This window comes from Humulus lupulus, chromosome 2 (genome assembly GCF_963169125.1).
Source record: "Humulus lupulus chromosome 2, drHumLupu1.1, whole genome shotgun sequence".
NCBI lineage: Eukaryota > Viridiplantae > Streptophyta > Magnoliopsida > Rosales > Cannabaceae > Humulus > Humulus lupulus.
The window spans coordinates 282,032,168-282,052,669 of NC_084794.1; the positions used below are offsets into that span (position 1 = coordinate 282,032,168).

Here is a 20,502-nt window from a genome sequence, read left to right on the forward strand (position 1 = left end):
CTTGTTGAGGTCTGTGAAGTCGATGCAGACTCGCCATTTGCCATTCTTCTTCTTCACGATGACTACGTTGGCCAACCAGTCGGGATAATGCAATTCCCTCACGAACCCATTATCAATGAGCTTTTAAATTTCTTCGTTAATGGCTTTGTTCCTTTCAGGAGAAATTTTTCTTCTTTTTTGCTTCCTTGGTGGGTAGTCTAGATCAACCTGTAATTTATGGACAATTACTTCAGGGTCAATTCCAGTCATGTCCGCATGGGACCAAGCAAAACAATCATAATGGGCAGATAAAAAATCAATGAGTTTAGTTCTGATGTCAGGGTCCAATCGTGATCTGATTTAGACTTTGTGGTTTGGGAAATCTGGATGTATCTGAACTTCGTCCAACTCCTCCACGTCTGGTTGGTCCATCTGGGAGTCAGTCAGTCTATCTTGCTGTAATTGCTATAACTGAGCAGGTTTGGCCTTCATGGTAATCTAGTACATGCTCTTGAGTTTTTCTACTGGCCTTTGATTTCTTTTATTCCCCATTTAGTCGGGAACCTTAGGACTTGGTGGTATGTTGAAGGGACTGCCTCCATTTCATGTATCCATGGTCGTCCTAGTATCATGTTTTAAGCAGACGAAGAGTCTACTACCAGGAATCTTGTGCACAGATTGACTCCTTCGGCATATACAGGTAGCTCGATCTCTCCTAGTGTGTTCTTTTGTTCTCCACTGAAATCGATGAGGATTGTAGTCTTCTTTATGATCTTTGATCCATCTATCCCCATTTCCCTGAGAGCACTTAAAAACAAAATGTTAGCTGAACTGCCATTATCAATAAGTATATGTTTAGTAAGACAGTTAGCAATGTAAAGTGCAACAACAAGAGCATCGTGATGCGGGTTAAGGAGTCTAGTTGATTCTGTTGTCGAGGAACTAATGGTTTGAGCTGATTGGTTGATGATTCTCTGTCCCGCTGGATTCTCCCTGGACCCAGTTGGTCTGCCTGGCATGTCTTTTGGCTGCTGAATGGGTGACTTTGCTTACCTCAGAGCCACCAATTATTATGTTCACTGTTCGTTCATGAGTAGGCGGTTTCGGCGGGGTTACTTCTCTTCGGACGACTGACCTGTCTGCTTCTTGCTGAAATGTTCGTTTACCTTTGTTTGTGAGCAGGTCAGTCAGGTGACCACGCCTTAATAGGTTTGATACTTCAAGTTTTAAGGCAATGCACTCATCTGTTCGGTGACCATGGTCATTGTGGAATTCACACCATTTTGCCTTGTCACGCTGGTCAGATGGAGTCCTCATCCTTTCTGGCCATTTCACTTTATCTCCGAGTCCTTTCAGTACGCTAACGACTTCGGCTGGTGAGATTGAAAGATTGTATTTTGGTATCTTTGGTCCATCTCAGAGACGTGTCTCGGACGACCGGTTGTACTCCCTCCTTCTGTTCTCTGATCTGCTGGGATACGAGTGTGGCTCAGATTGTTTATCACTCTGTCGTCTGCCTGCCCTTAAGTCTCTTCGAGTGTCTTTCCTTGGAGAAGAGTGATAATAGTTAGCTTCATCCTCCTCTCATTTGATCTGTGCCCAGGCTTTGGCGAGAACGTCTTCCATCTTCTTGTAAGGATACTTGGTAAGTTCTTTGTATAGGTCTGAGTCGTAGTGGAGTCCTTTGCGGAAGGCTGAGATGGATGTGTCCTGATTACAATGGGTTATAGAAGCCTTCTCTTTGTTGAAGCGACCTGCGTACTCTCATAAGGGCTCACCCCGTCGTTGAACTGTGATGTAGAGGTCTTTTGCAAACTTTTCAAGTTTCCTGTTACTAGCAAACTACTCAACAAAAGTGTCAGTCAATTGTGCAAAAGTAGAAATAGAATTATTAGGTAAATTAGTTTACCACTGGAGGGCTGATCCAATCAGTCTAGAACCAAACCCCTTACGCATGCATGCTTCCCTCATGTCGCGTGGGATGGCAACGGTGAACATTCTCTGCCTGTATTGTACGATGTGATCATTCGAGTCAGACGTCCCGTCAAACATCTTCATATTCGGGAAGTTGAACTTCTTTGGCATTTCCACTAGTGCAATGTCATCTACGAATGGAGAGTCTACATAATAGCTTGCTGCACTCTTCTTAATTGGAGTCGGCATCCCAGGAATCCGTTGGATGAGCGCCTCCATCTCAGCCAACTTTCGAGCCAACTCAGGATCTTGGATTGGAAAGGAGCTTGTGGTTGCTTGGCGGACTGGCTCGCTCATGACTGGGTGATTCAATCCGATTGTCTGCTGCTCAGGTACATTCTGACCAGCTCCAATGATGGTCTGGCTGGCTCCAACGGTAGGCTGACTAACACTTGGAACCTGCTACTGTCTGGGTCCAATGGTTGGCTGACTAGCTCCTGGAATCTATTGTTGTCCAGCTGCACCGGCTGGCTGGCTGATTCTTGGAATCTGTTGTGATTTAGGCACAGATGATGTCCATGTTCAGTCATGGTTACCTGTTCACCTGTATTGACAACAGAATTTTGAATGCTAAACATGGTGGGTGGAGTTTGATAATTCCTTACCGAGGGTGATGGAACTGTCTGACTGGGTCCATCACTATTAGAGATAGGGGTGAGGTCACCCAAAGGTTGCATAGGGCTAACTGGGCCTCGGAAGAGGGATGGCTAAACCTCGGTGGCTTGAGAGGACATGGCCTCCATTTGTACGAGCAGATCAACATTCTCAGCTTCGAGCCTCCTCATTTTCTCGCTTTCTTCATTCATCTGGGCAGTAAGAGTAGTGAGTTGAGCAGATAGATCAGGTGTCTCAGTCACGTCTGACATGGCTCTCAAGTGAACTCCTTGATCTCTTTGTCGATCGTCTGATTACTAGGGCCCCACAATGGGCGCCAAATTGTAGATGTGATTTCCTACAATTAATTAGATGGGCACCAACAACCTGTCAAGAACAAAGAAAGCAAGAGAGACGAGAGTTCAATTGGGAGAACCGGTGGGGTGTCAGCCAAATGGACTCTGACAGTCAAGTTAGTCGGGTTGTAATGAGATCTAATCGAAAATAATAAAACTATGATGTAAATAACGAAATAGTGATGGATGGATGAGTAGTAGAATGGTCAGAGTGACGGTGGTGACGACGGAGGGATTGAACGACTAGGTCATGTCCAGTCAGATCAGACTGACTGACTCGTCTTGCTTGACTGGATCGCTAAGAAAGAGAATAGCCTTTGTTTCAATTAGAGAGTAAAGAGAGTCAAGTGATTCTTAGATGTCATCTTCTCAACCCTTGAGGGTCTTATTTATTATCCTTCTGTTCGTTCCGTTCTCCTCCTTCTTATCTGCCCGTCTGACCCGTTCTTAGTGGTTCTTCTCCGATCTGTATGGTAAGGGTGTTCGTTGTGCGGTTGGTGCGGTTTTTCTCTAATTTTTTGGACCGCACCGCATATGCGGTTTGAACAATTTTCCAAACCGCAACCCGCACCGCATACACCTCAAACCGCATAAACCGCACCGCAAAAATGCGGTGTGGTGTGGTGCGGTTTTGGCGGTTTATACCTATCGCCAAATAATTTAACAATTAAATATTATAATTAAGAAAGATCCATGATAAATCTCATAACCATAGAGTGTTTAACAAAATAATTAAATGTACAACAAGTTAATAAACTTTAAGCAAAACAATAAAAATATAACAAACTAATAACAAATAAAAAATATCATATAAAAGTAAATATTATTTTAACTAAGGAGGAATATCTTCTTTAGATTAAAGTAGAATATGTGTTAGCATCCTATGAAACATTATATTTCTTTCTAGATATTGTGTATATTATATTATACTATATAAATATTTATGCATTAACTTTAAATGTAGTAAAATTGAAAAAAAATATATATATATAAAAAAAGTTAATATATATAATGATGCGGTGCGGTGTGGTTTGAACCTCATTTATAAAATTTAAAACCGCAAACCACACCGCACCGCATGGTTTGGGAAAAATACAAACCACAACTGTACCGCGAAGGGTTCTAAACCGCAAATTGTGGTGCGGTGTAGGCAGTTTGTGCGGTGTGGTGCGGTGTAGGCGGTTTGTGTGGTGTGGGCGGTTTTATGAACACCCCTACTTTATGGGAAAAAGAACGTATACTTTGACTGCTTCAATGTCCCTAGCTGACTGAATGCATCCGGACTCGGGTTTGGGTACCAGCTGGCTCGTTGGATGGTTTATCCAATATGTGTGAGCCCATTTGCATTGGTTTGGGCCTTGTGAAATAGTTTGGCTGACTCGGCCTTTAATTTGTAGACAAATTTTGTCCACTACAATATATATATATATATCATACAATAATATTTAAAAAGAAATTAATAATAAAAATAAAATAAGAATAGAAAAAGTCACAGTGTAGACAATAATATATATACATCAACTATTTTTAGTTTTTAATGTATCTCACAATGTCATTTGATGAAGGAAAAAAAGTTATAATCACTTGATAAAAAATAAACTATCACACAAATTTATAAGATAAAAAAAATGATATGTATATTTTTATTATTTTTAAATAAATATGATTTAATTATTTAAATTATCATAAAATATCTTAAAAATATTCTATTTTTTAATTAATTAATTAATTAATTTTTGTTTAATAAGTTTATGTTTGTTTTAGTTTTTTAATTTGGCAGTATCAATAAAAGATTATATATTATATGTTTAATATAATATTAAGTTTAAGTTGAAATAAATTTTATTTATGTTATTAAATATATGGTTTTATAATTTTTAAATAATTATCATCGTAAAATATTTTATTTTAAATTATTTAATTAATTTTATTTAAGTTTAAATCATGTTTACAATCTACCGTCAAATATAAGAATATTCTGTTAAATATAAGAATATTCCATTAAAGTTAACGAAAAAAAATAAAAAAACGTTAAAACTAAAAAATTTCGTCAACACACTTTTTATATAGAAGAGATATATAATAGATAAATAAAAATTCAGAATACATGTACTAGGTTTGGCATGTCTCATTTAGATTTACCCCACTTACTGATATTGAGAATTACAGGGTAAATCAAACCAATTAAAAATATTTTTAGTGTAATGATAGTTTAGATTTATTGCATTAAATTTTCTAAAAAAAATTATGTTGACATGAGTACTGTTTATTAAATCACATGGATGAGAAATAATTCACAACTGATTAATAAATATATATTGGTGCTGTTATTTTCTTTTCTGCACGATATTAATAATGAGTAATAAAAAAATGTTTTTTCCCTCCAAATTGAGTTAATTCGAATATGTTTTCTTATAATAATTCTGTATTTTATTTCTTTATCTTATGGTTTTAAAAAAAAATTTAAAAATCGGTATGTTTGCTACGTATTTACTAACCATATAGTTAGGTTTTTGGAAAATTTACATGTAACAAGTTTTTTCTAACTTAATTACAAAAATGTCATATCTTATTAAAAATACATTTTTATTGTTTTTTATATGCTGTTTATATTATTACGTTTTAAAATTTAAAAGAAAAAAATATATTGTTACCGCTTTCTCTTTTGTCTGATATCTCTCCTTCTCTCTCTACATTTTCTTAAACTTTTTTTGTAAGTTTCTTACATTCTCTCCATTCTTCTTAACTTCAAAAAAAAAATTTTATCACACTACTAGTCGGTTGGACTCAAGAGTGGTAACATCGCGACCTACTCTTCAAGGTGATCATTTTGATATATGAAAACATTTATGTTTTTTCATCGTCGCCGAAGAAGATGATCATTATAAAAAACAACATTTTAATTTCTTTTTTATATTTTGTTAACAAAAAAGTAACTAAAGTTGAAACTTAAACAAAATTTAATATATCAAAATTTGTATTCTTATTTTACATTTAAAAGATACCATATAATATTCTAAACAACTTTAAAACTATTTTATAAACATTTCAAGTAATTTTTTTAAAATAAATTATTTATAATATTGTTTGGTAACTTTTAAATAGAACATAAGAATATATTTTTTGGTAACTCACTAAGTTTGTTAGTTGTTTTAAATTTGTAGCATACCCACATATTTAATCATATATCAAAATGTAACTAATTGGTATATCTTAAATGATTTTAAAAGCAACGAAAATGTAAATTTTAAAAGTAATTATGCAGTATCCTAAATAATATCATTTTCTAATAAGGTATTCATGGTAACTTGGAATTATAGGAGTAACTTTTTATATTATATGATAACTAATTAGTTTATAAAATAGACTTGATGGTAACAGAAAAGTATCTTAAATAATAAGACATGTAAATTATATGAGTGACTAAAAAAGTCTATTAAAAGTTTCAATTTAAAAGTTACCTTATAGTATACTAAATTAATTTTTATTAATAAACTATATGGTAACTTATTATACTATATAACAATTCTTTAGTTTTTTAAATAAGCTTGAAGGTTACCAAATTATATCTTAATTAAGATATCATAATATAACATAAAAATAACTAATTGGTATATTAAGATGTCTACAAATAAATTTTAGAGATAACCAGTGACTAATTGGTCTTATCGGTATCGTAAGCAACCAAAAAGTAAATTTTTACAACAACAAAAAAAATAAAAAAATTCAGGAAACGAGATTTCCCAATTTTTTTCAAAATCTAGTATGCTATGTTGACGTGGTACTAGTATTTGTGTAAATACTTTGGATTTTAAGTATATAAATGTAAAATTCCTTAATTTTTTTATGAGTATTGGCTACACATATAGTTGATCAGTTATGTCTATATTTTTTAGATGAGAAAGAGCTGTATCTAAAAAATTTCAAAAACAAAAAATACATCCCAACAATATTCAAGAACTAGAGCCTAAAAAAGTTTCATTAACTGAACGCTGTCTATTGTAGCTAAAAATGACCTAAAAATAAAATAAAGATTGATTACTAAATGACAAAAATATATACCAAAATAAAAATAATCGACTATAGCCGAATGATGAGATTCGACTACTTAAAAATAATGTAAATTAATAAATAATTGCATTTAAAATTATGTTAGGATTCTTTTTATGATGCAAAATATATATAAATAACTTTGGCAGGGAAAATATATACAAAAAATAGCTTCAGATAAAATATAATAATGATGATGTTATAAAAAAAAATTAAAAGGGTACAAGTAAAAATAAAATTAAAAGATATTAAAAAAATCCAAAAACTACTTTCTATAGTGCTCCATAATAATAAAGATATTTAAACTTCTAAAAACACACTTGACACTTGAGTGTTTTTCTCTTTAATTAATTTATTGACTGAGATCAAGTAGCCAGAGTGTTGATGCGGTTTTTTGCCAACAAGTAATTAAGAAAATAAGAAGAAGGGATTAGTGCTTAATAATGAACCGAAATAGATAAATGATCTTTTAGTTGACTGATGACACAACTACGTTTTTAGGTAGTTCAAAGGTTAAAATCCTTCTACTCCACCAGCCAATATTATTGCTATATTTCTGATATTCTTTATAGGATATTTCGTTACATAATCGAATCCAACTCTGTGCAACTCCCAGGGTCTCCATATTTATAGGAGAGAGCACCTGAGAGTTGGTAAGGGAGGTCATCCAGTGACCTTCTTACCTGTCATGTCACTTCTGTGACATTCATGATTAATTCCTAAAACCTGACAAATGAAGTGTGGTCTAATCAATTGGTAAGGGGGATAATGGGCCGCACGGCCCAACCCAGTCGTGGGTGCCTGAATACGCACGTTCATGCTATGTGTCCGAGAATTCAGGGATATATCAGACACGTGATGTCTGATATATGCACGTTTACATTGCGTGGTTGACTTTATAAAAGGTCATAGCTTCCACATCCAGCTCGTATCCCGAGCTGGATGCCTTCTCGATCGGCGGCCTTCATAGTCCTGACTCGGCCTTTGAGTAATCTTAGCGAACCCCTAGCTACCTCGAGCTAAAGAGGTAAGACCTGACGACAGCAGCTCTAGTCATGGGGTATCCACGTAGCTAATATAATTATGTCATATCTCAGCTCGCTAATAGCCCGTTGGAAAATCAGGGCGTACATAGAGCTATTTTAATTAATTGAAATTACTCAACACTTAGATGAGCTCATTTCACGTTTCATTTTTTGTTTAATTAACAAAAAATTTTATGGTACTTTTCGTGTAATGCGTTGATAAAAATCTTTTATATAAATCTTTTGTTAGTGGATTTCGCTAAAAAAAAAAAAGTATTTTCCATGAAATTCGCATTTTTATGGAAACTAACTTTTCTTGTAGTGCATATATATTGATATATAGGGTTGGTGTGTAGAGTATAGCATTACTTGATCTTCAAGGCCAATTAATTAATGTTACGTATCCTTTAGGGGTTAAAAGCACTAGTTTTATTTTCTTATATTACAAGGGGTTAATATATAATAGTCTTCATGTTGCAATGGCTGTCAAATAAAAATTTCTTCCTATTGTTATTTTTTGTAGTTTCTTTTTGTTTAATTCGTTGTTTTATATATATGAATGGCTATCTATAGTTTTTTTTCCTTCAAAATCATAACATTGATCACTGCTTTGTTTGGAATATTGTGCTTGGGAGAAAGTAGTAATTTTAGTGGTAGCTTTGTTTTTGGAGATGGTTTGTTTGATGCCGGAAACAACAACTTCATAGCAACTCTCCGCAAGTCAGATTTTTATCCCAATGGAATCGATTTTGGTGGACCAACTGGTCGATTCACTAATGGAAAAACACTCGTTGACATTTTAGGCAAGACTATATATTTTCAATAGTAAATTTATTTGTTGCATAATTATTATTATTATTCTTTATCATATATACATTATGCTTTTTCTGATCGCATATCTTAATAATTAACAGGTCAAGAATTGGGTTACAATCATTTCACTCCTCCTTACTTATCTCCCTTGACTAATGGACCAGGAGTTCTTGAGGGTGTCAATTATGCTTCTGGGGGAGCTGGAATTCTCAATGAAACAGGCAAAATATTTGTAAGACACATATATATATATATATATATATCTTTATGTATTGCTGCTTTATATGTATGTACTCGCACTATTATAGAATACTTTTTATGGTCCCTTGTTAGCGCAGCTCCAATCGGACTGCAAATCAGTAAAAATAGTGCTAAAAAGACACAAAATCAAATTCAACACAGCTCCATTTATCACCCTATTAAATATGGTAGAGTACTGTAGCAACGGCCAAAACAAAAGACAATATTATTTTGATTTTTATATAAGTATTTAATAATAAATATATATGTATACTATTTTATATATAAGATAAAATAATAAATTAATAAAGAATATATTTTTTGGTGTAATTTTTGGTGTTGTGGTTGGAATGAAAAAAACTATGGTACTAAGATTTCTTAGTTTTAGTATTGGTGCAACACCATATATGATGTTATAAGTTGTAGATGGCCTTAGGGCGTGTGCATGCACAGACCACTCAACTTTGTGCAGCATAATAGCCTTGACTTTTATGCCAGTAGTGCAGCCTATAAGGCTTATTAAGCTGCATTTTATGCAACTTAACAAGTTTTTTTTTTTTTTTTTTTTTGTAATAGTGAGAGTAATAATTATATACATGTAATTATAGGTTGGAAGAATAAACATGGATGCCCAGATAGATAACTTTGAAAGTACGAGGCAAAACATAATCTCAAGCATTGGTCTCACAGCTACTATGCAACTATTCAAAAAGGCTCTCTTTTTCACTTCAATTGGCTCAAATGATCTTCTTCATAACTACTTGATACCATCTATTCTTTCCACTGCTTACAACGACTTGGTTCCTCCTCAAGAGTTTGTGGCAACTCTCATGTCAAAATTCAGTCTTCAACTTACTGTAAAATTCCCTCTTTTTCTCACATTTCCATTATAGATAAGCATACATAAACCATGTATATACTACTTTCTTATCATTTTTACATTATTGCAGAGACTTCACAACTTGGGTGCTAGGAAAATTGTTGTGTTAAATGTGGGTCCTATTGGATGTACACCAAATCAGAGAGATACAAATCCTAATATATTATTGGACAAATGTGTTGTATTCCCAAATTGGCTTGCTCAATTATTTAACACCCAATTGAAAAGCCTTATCACAGAGCTCACCACCACTCTTGAAGGCTCAAAGCTTGTTTATGCTGATTTTTACAATGTTATGAAAGATATTATTGACAATTACTCAAAATATGGTATAACTTATATATTTGGTTAATTTATAACTCATTTTATTCTATATAATATGTATATTAATTAGTGGATGAATGAACAGGTTTTGAAAATTCAGATTCTTCATGCTGCTATGTTGCTGGAAGGTTTGGAGGTCTAATCCCATGTGGACTTAAATCAAAATTGTGTTTGGAGAGATCCAAGTATGTGTATTGGGATCCATATAATCCTTCTCAAGCTGCTAATGATATCATAGCAAAGTCTCTTCTGGATGGTGACACTAACATTATTTCACCCATCAATGTTAGGCAACTTTTTCAATCTTGACCATCCAATCTAACTCCACAAAAGGGTTTTAACACCAATTTTCAAAATATTCTCTCTTTATTTCTTACTAGAAAAATAATTTGGGATTTCGGTTTTTAACCGCTTACAATTACTAAGACGTCGGTTAAAAATCAACGTCTAAGTAGATAATGTATTATGCAATATAAGACGTGAAAACTACATAAAGATTTTTGTGTTATATATTTGTCAATGTTTTTTTATCTTTGTATTTATATTTGCTTAATTTTTGTTTGTAGATTCATATTTAATTAATGAATAGATGGTGCACTTTTTTAAAATTTTAAATGAAAAATAATTAGATGTTATAGTTAAATTTTAAATAAAGTAGGTTACAATTATCATTTTTTTTTCTAATGACATTTTATTGAGAGAATGAGTGAGTGATGGTAGAGCTACCTTTCCTTTCCATTTTACGAGAGATATATTTGACTTTGAGATCATAGCTACATATATTATTAAAGTAGCCAAACTGGTGCAATAAGCTTGGTTTGGTTCATTTTTTTTTTGTTAGTTTGATTTATTTTTTATATAGATTTATAGACATTAATTTGATGTGGTATATAATTTCAACAAGTCAAATGGTTAAAAACCAAGATAAAATATTAATTTTTTCTTACTCTTTTTTTTCCTAATCCAGTATGTGATTTCTTTTATTAGATGTATATAAAATTTTAAAATAATAATAATAAATATCATTATTATTAATAGAAACATTCTATTTATAATATTTATTTTTTAATTTCTTCTCAATACTTTTTCTTTCTTTCTTTTTTTCTTAATTTGTTTATGCTAAAATCAATCATTTTTATTGTTACTAATAGGTGGGCTAATTTTATAAAGCTTTGAGGCCAATATAAAATTGTATATTTTCACAATTAATTTGATATTTTATCCTTATTATTTATTATATTAAAAATAATAAAATTATACATCTTCAAACCACTTTTACAATACTAGGCACAAGAAACATTCAATGTACGTTTGCTTAATTTTATTTATAAAATTTATTAATTATTTCTATTATATTGTAATGATTGCCATATAATTTTTAAAAAAATAAACAATATTATATATAGAAGAATGACATAAACATATTAAAAGAAAAATTAAACCAAAGCATTGGCTATGGTTTTTTTTTTAAAATAAAATAATATGATAATCTTTTAGATCACAAACTTGTTGGGGGTTTTATGCCCTAATTAAAACTTAATTTCTTTGTGATCTCATTTATTATCAATAAAAGAATAAAAATCAATTTTTGACTTGGTCAATCACTTTGCTCACATGTTTTATTTTCATGATTATTTGTTTAATATAAACTTCTATTAAATCCCGAGCATATAGCTAATCGTATCTATAATGACGTAATCACAGTGGAATATAAATTTCAAACATAAGTTAGTCCTAAGATTAGTCAGTGCACAGGATTTATACTCACTTTTCAATCTACGATATGATCTACTTATACATTGTAGTATTATGTTCTTTCTAGAATATTAGCAAACACTACAAGAAAAAGACTCTACAGCGACGACATCTATTGCGATGACTCCAAAGTCGTCGCTGTATGTAGGCAAAATCCACGAAAAATTATTTTTTCTTAATTTATTAAAAAAATAAGCTACAACGACGACATGTCGTCGCTGTTGGGTCATCAACAACACACGATCTGGCCCTCCAAATTCCCGATACCCTACAGTGATGACATGTTGTCGCTGTAGGGTATCAGAAATTTGGAGGGAACACAAGGCGGGAACTGACTATACGGCGATGACATGTCGTCGCGTAGGGTATTCGTAAGAAAAAAATAGGGAAATATGTTTGTCTATAGCGACGACCTGCCATCGCTGTAGGATGCACAGGGAACTCAACCGCCCAGAGTTGGTTGCCTATTTTGCACACCCTATAGAGACGACATGTCGTCGCTGTAGAGTCCAATATAACCCACTAATCTGTTATTTTGTACTCTACAGTGACGACATGTCGTCATAGTAGGGTCCAAAATAAAATGTGGGAACGTGAACCGCCAAAAAATTTAAGTAGAGTAGACGCGTAGCACAAGAGAGTATTCGTGTACTATTCACTAGTCGTCGCTGTAGGGTCTCATCGTTTGAGTAAAACTGTGCGTTTGATATCAGCGACGACTTTCTATTACCTGTGTTATCCCCAAAAAAATGGAGATCGATGACGTGGCAATAGAGGTGACAAGTGGCAGTACATGCTCCGTAAAAGACACATTAAATAGTCAATAAATACATTGACTCCTCAGAGTTGTGATAAAGTGACCCGGTAGACTGATGAAGAGTTTTGACTACTTAAGAAGTGTCATGACTGACCAGGCATGACCTTGTCCGACCAGTCACGTGTTTGTCTGCCCAGGAGTGACATTACTGCCCAGGAGTGACATTGCTGCCCAGGAGTGACATTGTCCTACCAGCATGGCATGCTAGAGGAGAGTGCCATGTTAGACGAGAGACATGGCATGCTAGAGGAGAGTGCCATGTTAGAGGAGAGGGGTGCATGTCCTACCACCATGCACATGTCCGACCAGCAAATGCATGTCCTACCAGCAAGTACATGTCCTACCAGCACTTGCATATGTCCAGCATGCATGTTGTAATGCCCCGAATTTCCTAATAAGGATTAAGACCTTGATTAGGAGACCGAGAGGGCCATAATTGATTTAATATGTTATAAAATGAATATATGCAAGTTAATGTGAATTATATTATTATATGATGATAAATGCATGCATACGGGTGTATTTATAATTATAAGGGCATTTTGGTAATTTGGCCCATTGGGTGCATATTGTAATCTGTGAATGAGATTTCATTATTATGGAGATATATTCGAGCTATTAGGCATGAGATGGTCATATATAATGGATTAGCGGTTTTGTCATAACGAGGTCAATTTTTTGGGTAATAGAAATGTTTATTTGGTGATAGATTGGGAATATTTGAGATCATGGTGAAATTCTGGAAGTTTTGACTATAATGTCCCTGGGAGTGTTTTCGGGACCCCGAGCACTAGGTTTTATTTGAGGTTACTTAAGCTTGAAGTAGCTTGTCAGATAAGAACGTACGTTAGAAAACCTTTCGTTCTCTCTCTGACGATCCGTTTTACCGTTTGAGCATTTTTTAGGAAATCTTGAGTTCTAGGAGTCGGAATCAAGCGAGGGTCGAGGCATAGCGATCCTAGGAAAGATTAGAATCTTCTTAACTGAAGGATTTGATGGAAAACAACCCAATCGAAGGTAATCTAAGTTTGAAGTTTTAAGTTTTTAAAGTTTTTAAGCTTAGAATTGGACTTTGTTAATTGTTGAGTTTTTGGTTGGTTTGAGCTTTGGGTTTTGAGGGTTTTGGAGTATTGGGAAGCTTGGGAACTTTGATTTGATGATTGAGGAATGTTTGGGTATGTTTTTGTAAGATTTGGAGTGTTTAAAACGCATTTGGGAATGGCCCAGGGTTGGGGGTCGCGGCCCTGTTCTTGAGCGCCGCGGCCCTAGTTCGAAGAAGCAGGTGTCAGGAAATTGGCCTTGCTGGGCGCCGCGGCCTAGGCCGCAGCCCTAGCCTCAGAGAACCCTGGGGGCCGTGGCCCAAGGTGCTAGGGCCGCAGCCCTTGCCCTGTTTTCACCCCGTTTGCTCGTTTTGACCCCGGGAACTTAGTTATGGGCCTCGGGAGTGTCCCTACTACTTGGATTAGTTTGGATTGATCTCTTGGGGGCTAGATATTGGTGTGGAACCTTTGATTATCATGTTATTAATGGTGTTCCATATATGGTTATGATTAGGTGACCGCTAAGGGCTTAAAGGTTGATCGTTCTCAAGGATCGTTCTTATATTGGTTCTAGCTCGAATCTGAGGTAAGAAAACTGCACCCTGTGTATATGTGACATGCATGGCTATTCATGATGCATGTGGGTTGATTATTAATCATGACATGCATGGCTATTCTTGATGCATGTGGGTTGATTATTGAGTATGACATGCATGGCTATTCTTGATGCATGTTGGTTGACTATTGAACGTGACATGCATGGCGGTTATTGATGCATGTTGGATTGTTGAATATTATGCATATGATGCATGAGAAACATGTGATTAGGACATGCTTTGTATACTGAGTATGATATCGTTCAGAGCTTGAGCCTCTGTGTTTACGCATGGTCCTAATTGTACTAATACCTATTCGGTAAGCATGCTGAATACCTTGTTTATGGATATGGAACATGTGATATATGATTGATGGCATGACTTACTTGTGTATGACACTGACTAGTCAGGGACCGACTCTAAAGTCGAGAATCACGCATTGAATGACTCTATGGCATTAATGCTAGACCGACCCTAAGGTCGAGAATCACACATTGAATGGCTCTATGGCATTAATGCTAGACCGACCCTAAGGTCGAGAATCACGCATTGAATGGCTCTATGGCATTAATGCTAGACCGACCCTAAGGTCGATGAATCATGCATTGAATGGCCCCATGGCATTAATGCTGGACCGACTCTAAGGTCGAGAATCATGCATTGAGTGGCTCTATGGCACTAATGCTAGACCGACCCTAAGGTCGATGATCAAGCATTGAATAGCTCCATGGCATTAGTGCGGGACCGACCCTAAGGTCGAAGAACTTATAAGCGCTTGCCTGGTCTATGACCAGATGTTTAAAGCCAAGGTATATGACCCCGGTGACTGTTTGTCACATGGCTAGGGGACACTGTCCATAGCACGACTCTAGAGTCGGGAGGAAGGTTATGTTGGTGACCATTCACCATGCACCTGTCCTGATCAAACTTATGAAGAATCATTTATCAGTTAAGCCCTGGTGACCCTATCGTCACATGGCTAGAGGGAGCTAAGCTCATTATTGTGACTTTTGGCTATTGTCACCTATTTGCTTGGACTGATAGTCCTGAATGGTTATTATGACCGTTGTTGATATTATATCATGCTTTATTGTGTTTTCTTGCTGGGCTTTGGCTCACGGGTGCTACGTGGTGCAGGTAAAGGCAAGAGGAAGCTGGACCATCCTTGAGTTGAAGAGCTTAGGTGATGACGTGTACATATGCAGCTGCTCGTCCGCCACGGCCGAGGTTTAAAGTGGAACTAGGGTTGAACCCTGTTTTGCCGCTTAGAACGGCTGTTGTAAATATTTTCTGTAATAGACTGTGAAACTTTATTTTTGGGATCCCAATGTATAAATTAAACGTTCTAGTGAAATGTTACATCTTAACCAAAATGTTTAATCCCTAAACTGCTAATCATACTTAGTTACACGTTTTTGGCCAAATGACTCGATGAGCGAGTTTAGCACTGTTTACAAGGCACACCGTAACGGTCCCTGGAGTTTGGGGCGTTACACATGTGTCCGACCAGCACTTGCATGAATGGTCAGTAGAAGATATGGGTCGACCAGATAAAGGAGGACTAAGTCAAGATTCCCAGAAACGGCTTCAACAAGAACCGGTCTTGGCACACGCGGGAATCTCTCATTCTTCCCACAAATTTGGTGTTCTGTTAAATTTTGAATATTTTTGTAATTTAAATATAATAAGAATAATAAAATATCTCGATTCTAGGGGATATCAGAGGTATGATCTTAAGCCTATAAATACATGGCTTATGAGATCAGGAGGGGGCTTCTTCTTCTTTTGAGACTTTTGGGAAATTTTGGGTCTGAGTTTTCTAGAGAGAGAAAGTGCTGGTATCATATAGAATTCTTGTATTCTTGTAATCTGTACTAAAGAAACTCAGTTGGCTCAGTTCATCTGATCTTGAGTACAGATCTATAATCACAACTCTAAGTGGATTAGGCTATTACCAACATATTGGGGCTGAACCACTATAAAAATTGCTGTGTTATTTACTTTCTGTTCAAAAACCGTCTGTGTCGTTTTATTTCTCTTGAAGGCTTTATCGTTTTTGACGTTCTCACGTCGTTGGCCAAAAACGCAGTCAACAACCTGTCGTCGCTATAGGTCACAACGATATAACCCTTAGGCAGAGGCTTTCTTCCTCATTTGTGCTCTGTTTTCTTAAAAAAAAAACAGAGAGTCATCTGGTTTTCTCCGCCTCCCAGCACCGCCCAACCCTGTTTTGGCAAATTTCTCCCATGTTTCGGTAGTCTAAACCCATTATCTTGCTATTATATCCCTTAATATGTATTTTTTTTCTTAATTTATGTGTGTATATTGTGTATTTGGTAGAAATGAGTTTTGACATTTTTTTTTGTTTTCTTTTTCAAATTTGGGTATTGGATCATCATCTTGAGCCTTTGCCTTTGGATAATCCCCTAGCCCGAGTCTTGGGTAATTTTTTTTTAAAAATATTTTGTGATTGATTAATGGTTAAATTATGTTCTTAATTGTGTAATTGGTTATTTTAGATAGTGTTAAATTTTGTTTTTCATTTTAGGAATTTGTATTGTTAATTTAATTATATTTGTGATTTTTAATTTTGTTTTATGTTAATTTAATTTAATTAAATGTTATGTAATAAAAAAATGTATGATAGGTTAAATATATATATATATATAAGTATATGTATATAAATGTGAATATGTTTATATGTATATAAATGTGAATGTGAAATATATTTTTAAACTGTGTGGTAGGTTAGATTAATATGATTAGATGTATTTATTATAATTTTTTGTTTTCAATTATATATATGTTGGGTTAAATAAAATTTTTGTTTTGAATTATATATAAGTTAGGTTATATAAATAATATGTTGATTTGTGAATATGTTTATAATATGTTTTTGTTGTTTATTTGTGAATTCAAATGATTTTATTAAATTTTATGTATGTTCTAGGATTGGTTTATATGTTTTTATGCAGATTTTAAATTTTAGGATAGGCTAGATTACAGTCATTATATTGCCGAAATTTTTGTAGATTTAGAAAAACTAAGTATTACAAAGTAATGTGATTAAAATTTTTAATTAATAAATTTTAAAGCAATTAAAAAAATTATAAAGTGTAAATTAAAATAATAATTTTACAAGTATAAAACTTTATTAATATTTTTTAATAAAATAAGTAGAAATTAAAATAATAATATTTAATGGTAAATTAATAATAGGTAATTAAGTTAACTATACCCTTAAAATTAAAATAATAAAACTTTATTGTTATTTTAAAAAAAATAAAAAGTGAAAATTATATTAAAAATTTGATAATTATTAAATAACATAATAATATTTATAATTAAATATTTGATTATATAATAAAACTTTATAATGCATTCATAATTAACAATAATATATATTCATAAAATTTGATAATATATATTCATACAATTTAATAATTTATTCATAAGATTTCATAAAATTATCAGCAAATAAATGTAGTTTTTTATGATTATCACATTGTGATAATTTATTTTCCACTTGAATCATTTATGACGATTGAAAATAGTTGGATAACTAAGAGACGACGTAACTCTGATGAGTTTTGGAATGGTCTTCAAGCATTTATACAAATGGCCAAGAATCATGTGAATACTTCGAGAGAAGTCAGATGCCCATTCGTTCAGTGTGTCAATATGTTGAATCAAAAACTGGATGTGGTGGAGACTCACATACATAGATATGGGTTTCTGCAGCTGTTATCCCCAAAATTTGAAAATGATGATGTGGCAATAGAAATGACAAGTGGCAAGGAATGGTTGGGTGACCTGGCTTAGGAGTAACCCAGTAGACTGACGAAGAATTTTGACTGGCTTGAGAAGTGTCATGACCACCAGGCATGACCTTGTCCGACCAGTCACGTGTTTGTCTGCCCATGAATGACCTTACCTGCCCAGGCATGACTTTGTCCGACCAGGAATGACCTTGTCTACCCAGGAATGACCTTGGCTGCCAAGGCATGACCTTGCCTGCCCAAGCATGACTTTGTCCGACCAGCTAAGTGCATGTTTGCCCAGCTAAGTGCATGTCTACCTAGTTAAGTGCATGACTGCCCAGTCAAGTGCATGACTGCCCAGTAAAGGTGTGGCCGACCAGACTGAAGGTGATATGGATCAACTAGATAGAGCAGGACTACGTCAAGATACCCAGAAACTGCTTCAACAAGAATCGGTCTTGGCGTGCGCGGGAATCTCTCATTTATCCCACAAATTTAGTGTACTGTTACATTTTGAATATTGTTGTAATTTAAATAAAATGTGAATAATAAAATATCCCGATTATGGGGGATATCATCTGTGCAATCGTAAGCCTAGAAATACAAGGCTTATGGCATCATAAAGGGGACTTTTTGGAATTTTGAACTTTTGATCTGAATTTTCTAGAGAGAGAAAGTATTTGTATTTGAGAGAATTCCTGTATTATTGTAATCTACACTGAAGAAACTCAGTTGACTCAGGTTCATCTGATTGTAATATCCAACATTTTCATTATACATTTTTTTATTATAAATCAGAGTTTTAATACATAAAATGTACAAGTTTACAAATTTAAGAAATAGTAATGGAAAAATAGTGTTTAAAATATCATTTTATGTTTTAATGAGATTAAAGAGAGAGAAACTTGAGTAGTCAAGTATTGGACCCAAATGTCATATAATTTTAATTGGGGATTTTTATAAAATTAAGAAAGTTTTGCTAAAGGGCTTATTTGAAAATAATTTTAGTATTTTGGGTCCAAGTGTAATTTTAAAAAATATATATATAAATAAAAAAAAAGAAAAGAAAAGGCTTCAGTCTTTCTTTTTACCCGAGCCCCTCTCTCTCTCCTCAGAAACTCTCTCTCTCTCTCTCTCTCTCTCTCTCTCTCTCTCTCTCTCTCTATCTTTCTCTCTCTCTGCGTGCTACTGTTGCCGACGACGCAGGAGTACTTTCCGGCCACCACTTTTAGCCACGCGCCGGACCGTTGGATTCAGAGGCCTCCGAACTATCGTCCCACGCGGGAATCTAGAGCTCACTCGCCGATTAAACGCCTCAACCACTCGATTTAAGTTCGGCCCCCCGCGACTTCAAAGTTGCGATTCGGCCACCTCGGGCATCTGTTTGCCGATCCGTCACCACCATCGTGCTCCTCGTGTTGTGGGCTTCAAAACCCAATAACTTGTTCCTACATCTACCATAGTTGGGTGGTGGGCCCACCATGAGCCACCGCGATCCACCGTAGACCGACGATCGAAACTTAGTGTTCGAGGTTCCGAAGTACGTTTTGAGTTTCAGAAAATCACCGTTTGACTTGTTGTGGAACCCGATCATTGTGGTATAATTTCTTTGACCTATATTGTGATTTAATTGTGATTGATTAGAGTAATTGTTATTATGTGTATTTATAGTATATAATTATATATTATTGATATATGGAATATTTTCTGTAATTTACTGGCTGTCTGGGATTATATGTATTTTTATACAGGTTTTGATTTTGGGATTGTCCACTTTATAGCCGTTGTGCTGTCCAATTTTATAGAAAATATTAGATATTAAATAAAGTATAAAAATACATATTTAATTGATTTTATATTAATATGGAAATTTTTATGATTAAGTAATTTTAATTATTATTGTTATTATTTTGTTAAGTAAATCAATAATATAGTTTCATATGTATATATATAGATATGAAAAGTGTGATTTATAGTAAACCTATTATTTAACAATTATTCTTATATATTAATATTTTGTTAATATTTGAATATCAAAATAATATCAGTATTAGTTTCTTACAGTTATTGATATTTGTAAGACCAGTAAATTTTGGATAAAGTATATTTATTATATCACTGGAATTGATATTATGAGTAATTAATAATAATATAAATATTTATATTTATATTATTATCATTATATCGATTATTACAACTTTATGTTAAAAATATGATTTCTTTTATAAAATGACTATTTGAATATATATACATCCATATATGTATTGTTATTGAAGTATTTTTGTTATTAATATTGAA

At 34.0% G+C, this 20,502-nt stretch overlaps 1 protein-coding gene across 2 annotated transcripts; it reads left to right on the forward strand.

Moving 5' to 3' along the window:
• Nucleotides 1–8,419: 8,419 nt before the first annotated feature.
• Nucleotides 8,420–10,743, forward strand: LOC133819547 (GDSL esterase/lipase At4g16230-like). Of its 2 annotated transcripts, none has more exons than XM_062252822.1 (5): nt 8,420–8,781; nt 8,956–9,023; nt 9,640–9,888; nt 9,982–10,240; nt 10,321–10,743. In XM_062252822.1, exons 1-5 carry the CDS (start codon nt 8,538–8,540, stop codon nt 10,542–10,544), a joined length of 1,044 nt encoding a protein of 347 aa, XP_062108806.1. In that variant the 5' UTR covers nt 8,420–8,537; the 3' UTR covers nt 10,545–10,743. The 2 variants fall into 2 exon arrangements, with proteins under 2 accessions (XP_062108806.1, XP_062108805.1); XM_062252821.1 differs by having other exon boundaries at nt 8,423–8,781; nt 8,893–9,023.
• The last annotated feature ends 9,759 nt before the right edge of the window (nt 10,744–20,502 follow it).